The sequence below is a fragment of the Cyprinodon variegatus genome, unplaced genomic scaffold (genome assembly GCF_000732505.1).
Source record: "Cyprinodon variegatus isolate N-32 unplaced genomic scaffold, C_variegatus-1.0 Scaffold1535, whole genome shotgun sequence".
In the NCBI taxonomy this organism is placed as follows: Eukaryota; Metazoa; Chordata; class Actinopteri; order Cyprinodontiformes; family Cyprinodontidae; genus Cyprinodon; species Cyprinodon variegatus.
In genome coordinates, this window is record NW_015151988.1 from 7954 (window position 1) to 12737 (window position 4784).

General features: G+C 41.7%; 1 protein-coding gene across 1 annotated transcript in view; it reads right to left on the reverse strand.

The window, feature by feature from the left end:
- znf507 (zinc finger protein 507) overlaps positions 1 to 4784 on the reverse strand; it is a 31705-nt gene that overhangs the window by 6415 nt on the left and 20506 nt on the right. Inside the window, exon 6 of the mRNA XM_015403654.1 lies at positions 1327 to 1461. Within this exon, the coding sequence (XP_015259140.1) occupies positions 1327 to 1461 (135 nt within the window). The remainder of the gene's footprint in view (positions 1 to 1326; positions 1462 to 4784) is intronic.

The window sequence follows — 4784 nt, forward strand, 5'->3', positions numbered from 1 at the left end:
TATGCTAACAGCAGCATGACCAACATGTCAGGCTAACAAGCAACATAAACCGAACCGAACCGAAAACCATGACCACGAAACCATGAACCGAATCGTAGATTTTGTGAACCGTTCCACCCCTAATATCTATCTATCTAATCTATCTAGCCATACCAGGGGGGTGTGGGTGCAAAAATATAAATATAAAAAACATAACCGTGGATGTCTGGGGGACAGTGATTCGCCTACATATTATGAATGCTGGCGTACCATAAAGAATAAATTGTGAACAGTTTAGTTTGTGCCTTCAAGTCGTTGCCCATAGGAAGACGTTACTTGGATATAACCTAACAGAATATCTTCAGAACGGCTCTAAATGACACAAAACTCATATAGGTGAGTAGAACATGATGGAATAACGTAAAATCAAGGACCAATGTAAAAAAAACTGTGTTTCCCTTTTAAATTTCACTTGTGAAACTCCAATACCAAAAACAGCCAGAAGGTGGCACCAGTGCATCCATACCGACCACTTTTTTATCCAGTTTTTCTGCTAAGCGTTCCTGGAGCACAGCATGCAGAAGCCAGTGCTTGGTTCACCTAACTTCCTGCTCCAGCTGCTAAACGGCTCGCCATCTCGCCCTGTCTCCTACAGCCACGCCCAGCGCCATGTATTTTTCAGACCTTTATCTATGGACATGACATCTTCCCCAGAGTTCATGGACTGCATTGTTGCCACTCCATGTGATTCTGTTCTCTCTATCGTCCTTCTCTCCAAACACTAAGTTTCATTTCTTTATTTTTTGCCTTTCTACACGTCTCTCCGTTGAATACAGCGGTAAACGGCAAAAGGTGACTTTCCGTGAAGAAGCAAGAGACGAGAGGAGGAGATACACACTTTCATAAGACCCGCCCCCTTCTTCTTCTGATTGGCTAATACTGTTCGTTTCAGAGCGCTCCTTTGCTACCATTGGCTGACAAATGCAAGACGGATTTCGATTGACTTTTTTAAAATTTATTTACAGTCAATTTATTTCTGAGTGATTTTCGCTATGAGCTGGAATACTTTAATCCTTTTAAATGTGACCTGATGGGATTAATGACACTTTCTGAATCCTCGTCATCTTCTACAGAGAAAAGTAGATCTCTGCTCTCTGGTTTAATTTACTTTTTAGCTTTTCTGCTGGCGATCTTCTGTCTGCTGCTGAGTTTGGTGCCACCTAGAGGCCGCATGTGGACGTCCACAGTGACTCCTGGCTGCTCCTGATGAGCTGCTGCAGGTCAGGGTTCTGCTAAAGAACGTCCCACCAGAGACCCGTCCTCCATCTTAATCTGTGTGGTTCTTACCGGCTGCTCTGGGAGATGGCCTCGTTGATGGCTCTGTTAACCTGCTCGTAGTTGTAGTTCTGGTCTCCGGCGTGTTTCCACATGTGGGATTTCAGTGACGGGGGATGACTGCACACATAACCGCACAGGGAGCACCTGGCAGGGAGAAGAAGGAAAGAGGGAGATGATTTCAGCCCAGGTTCTGCTAATCCTCCTCCTGTCGTCAGGAGGAATCAGCCCGACTCAGCGTCCACACTGAGACGCTGAGCTTCACAGACAACCGGCGCGGAGGGGATTAACAGCAAACACTGGAGTCATTTGTCAGGTTTTAGGGAATTATGGGTAATAAGCTGCATTTAAACCTTCGAAGCTGCAGAAAGGAACAGATGGAAGTCAGGAGATCCTCCTATTAACACTTTATAGGGCGCTCAGTGAAATATGCTGAAAATCCAAATTTCAAACCAGTAGTCTTATGGGGATCAAACACCTTATTACCTTTATAACAAACACCACAGAATATATTAAGAAAAATAAAAAGTGCTTCTATAAGAGATTCATGAAAAAAAAGAGTTAAAAAAAGACATTGTCCAACATAACCTTAGAGGCATTAATGCTGATACTGTCACTTACCGGTTTTAGTTTATAAACCTAAATATAATTGTTAAATAGGCTTTTTAACTTTTTTTCTTGACTTAACTTTTTTTTTCCCATTCAAGGGCTCATCTAATTGGTCAAATGCCAAAATAAGATGTACAGCCATGCAGCAGAAGCTTTGCTGAAAGCTGGATATAGATCTTGTGCTTCTAGACCTCACTGAGGGACTCCATTTGTAGGAGGGATGCAAGTGATCAAAAACACTAACTTGCCCTTTTAAGGGTTAAATTGATGCTCTGGTTCTGAAGCTCCTATTATATCAAACATTCCTCTTATTCTTCATGTTTCTCTTCATCTTTGAACATTAGAAACATAATCTCTGCTGAGGCTGGATTTGTTCTTTAAACATTGTTTTATTCTATTTCAGTGGTTAATATTGAGGCGCTGCTCTGGATGTTGATTGACAGCAGCTCTGCTTTCACTACATTAAAGTGAAATATTTATTTGAAACTTTTCATAAAGGGACTGGGTCTCATGGGGATATGGCTTCTCACTGCAGGACGTCTGTTCAGCCTCTGACAGTCGGAGGGTCTGTGCAACGAAGCCTCCAGGTGTTTCTACCTAAAGCTGATGCAGTACTCCCAGAAAACACAGGGGGCAGTGCAGCACATAACCAATCCACTTTATTTCTATGGCACATTTAACAACAAAAATGTTTCCAGTGTGCACATCTACATTGCTAAAAATAAAAATAAAGGAACACATTGAAAACACATCAGATCTCAATGGGGGAAAAATTATGCTGTTTATTTCTACTGATATAGACCGGGTGATGTGTTTGGAACAAAAGGATGCCACATCATTTGATGGAAATGAAAATGATCAACCTACAGAGGGCTGAATTAAAAGATAACAGAGAAAAAATGATGCTGCAGGCAAGTCCATTTTGCTGAAATTTCATTGCAGCAACTCAAAATGGTATTCAGTCATTTGTATGGCCCCTACGTGCGTGTATGCATGCCTGACAACGTCATGGATGCTCCTAATGAGACGATGCATAGTGTCCTGGGGTATCTCCTCTCAGATCTGGACGAGGGTATCGCTGAGCTCCTGGACAGTCTGAGGTGCAACCTGGCGGAGTCGGATGGATGGAAACATAATGTCCCAGAGATATCTGTACTTTCTACTCCTTACATTTTAAAATATTGGCCCGTTACTTTAGTTTTGAATCATTTCAATGGAGTTACCGTTATTATTTTTCACGTCATCAATACCAAATTCAATCTAATTGGATGGGAATCTACATTGCATTTGACGCACCACTGCAAGATGAATTGACGGTGGCGTTAGCATAGTAGTATGGACGACGAGATGATTGAAAATGAACACAACGAAGATCTAGTCCTATTGGCAGACGTCCATTTAAAATGTAGGCAACGGCATGAAAAAAGTGGTTTCTACTTTTACTTTTATTCTTTAAGTAAATTTATAAGCCTGTACTTTGTTACTTTTACTTGAGTAAAGAAGTTTAATCAGTACTTCCACTTTTACCAGAGTATTTTTTAACACAAGTATCTGTACTTTTACTCAAGTACGGAAAGTGAGTACTTTTGCCATCTCTGCCCCAGACCATCCCTGACCCACCACCAAACCGGTCATGCTAAATGATGTTACAGGCACTAGAGGACGTCGGGCCCTCAGGCCACCCTCATGAAGTCTTTTTCTGATTGTTTGGTCAGAGACATTCACACCAGTGGCCTGCTGGAGGTCATTTTGTAGGGCTCTGGCAGTGCTCCTCCTTGGACAAAGGAGCAGATACCGGTCCTGCTAATGAGTTGTAGACCTTCTACGGCCCTGTCCAGCACTCCTGGAGTAACCACCTGTCTCCTGGAATCTCCTCCATGCTCTTGAGATTGTGCTGGGAGACAGCAAAACTTTTGGCAAGAGCACATATTGATGTGCCATTGAAACATTTTTAAAACGCTATTTACTTGTTCGTCCAGTGTTACGGTTATATGCTGTTATATCTGCGGTTCAACAGTCATATGAAAAAGTTTGGGCACCCCTATTAATCTTAATTATTTTTATTTCTAAATATTTGGGTGTTTAAAACGGCTATTTCAGTTCGATATATCTAATAACTGATGGAAACAGTAATATTTCAGTATTGAATTGAGGTTTATTGGACTAACAGAAAATGTTCAATACGCATTAAAACTAAATTTGACAGGTGCAAAAATGTGGGTACCGTAATCATTTTATTGATTTGAACACAATTAACTACATTTCACTGACTTACTGAAACACAAAATTGATTTGGTAACTTCATTAAGATCTGAACTTCATAGCCAGGTGTATCCAATCATGAGAAAATGTTTTTAAGGTGGCCGGTTGCAAGTTGTTGTCCTGCTTGAATCTCTGAAGATTCATCATGGGCTCCTCAAAACAACTCTCAAATGATCTGAAAACAAAGATTGTTCAACATAGTCGTTCAGGGGAAGGATACAAGAAGTTGTCTCAGAGATTTAAACCTTCAGTTTCCATTGTGAGGAACATAGAGAGGAAACGGAAGACCGCAGGGACAGTTCTAGTTAAGCCCAGAAGTGGCAGGCCAAGAAAAATGTCAGAGAGACAGAGAAGAAGAATGGTGAGAATGGTCAAGGAAAACCCACAGACCACCTCCATCCCACAGACCACCTCCAAAACCTGCAGATGGTGTCACTGTGCATCGTTCAACAATTTAGCACACTTTGCACCAGGAGAAGCTGTATGGGAGAGTGATGCCACAGAAGCACTTTCTGCAAGAACGCCACAAACACAATCGCTTGAGGTTTGCAAAAGCATATTTGGACACGCCAGTTACACTATGGAATAAGGTCCTGTGG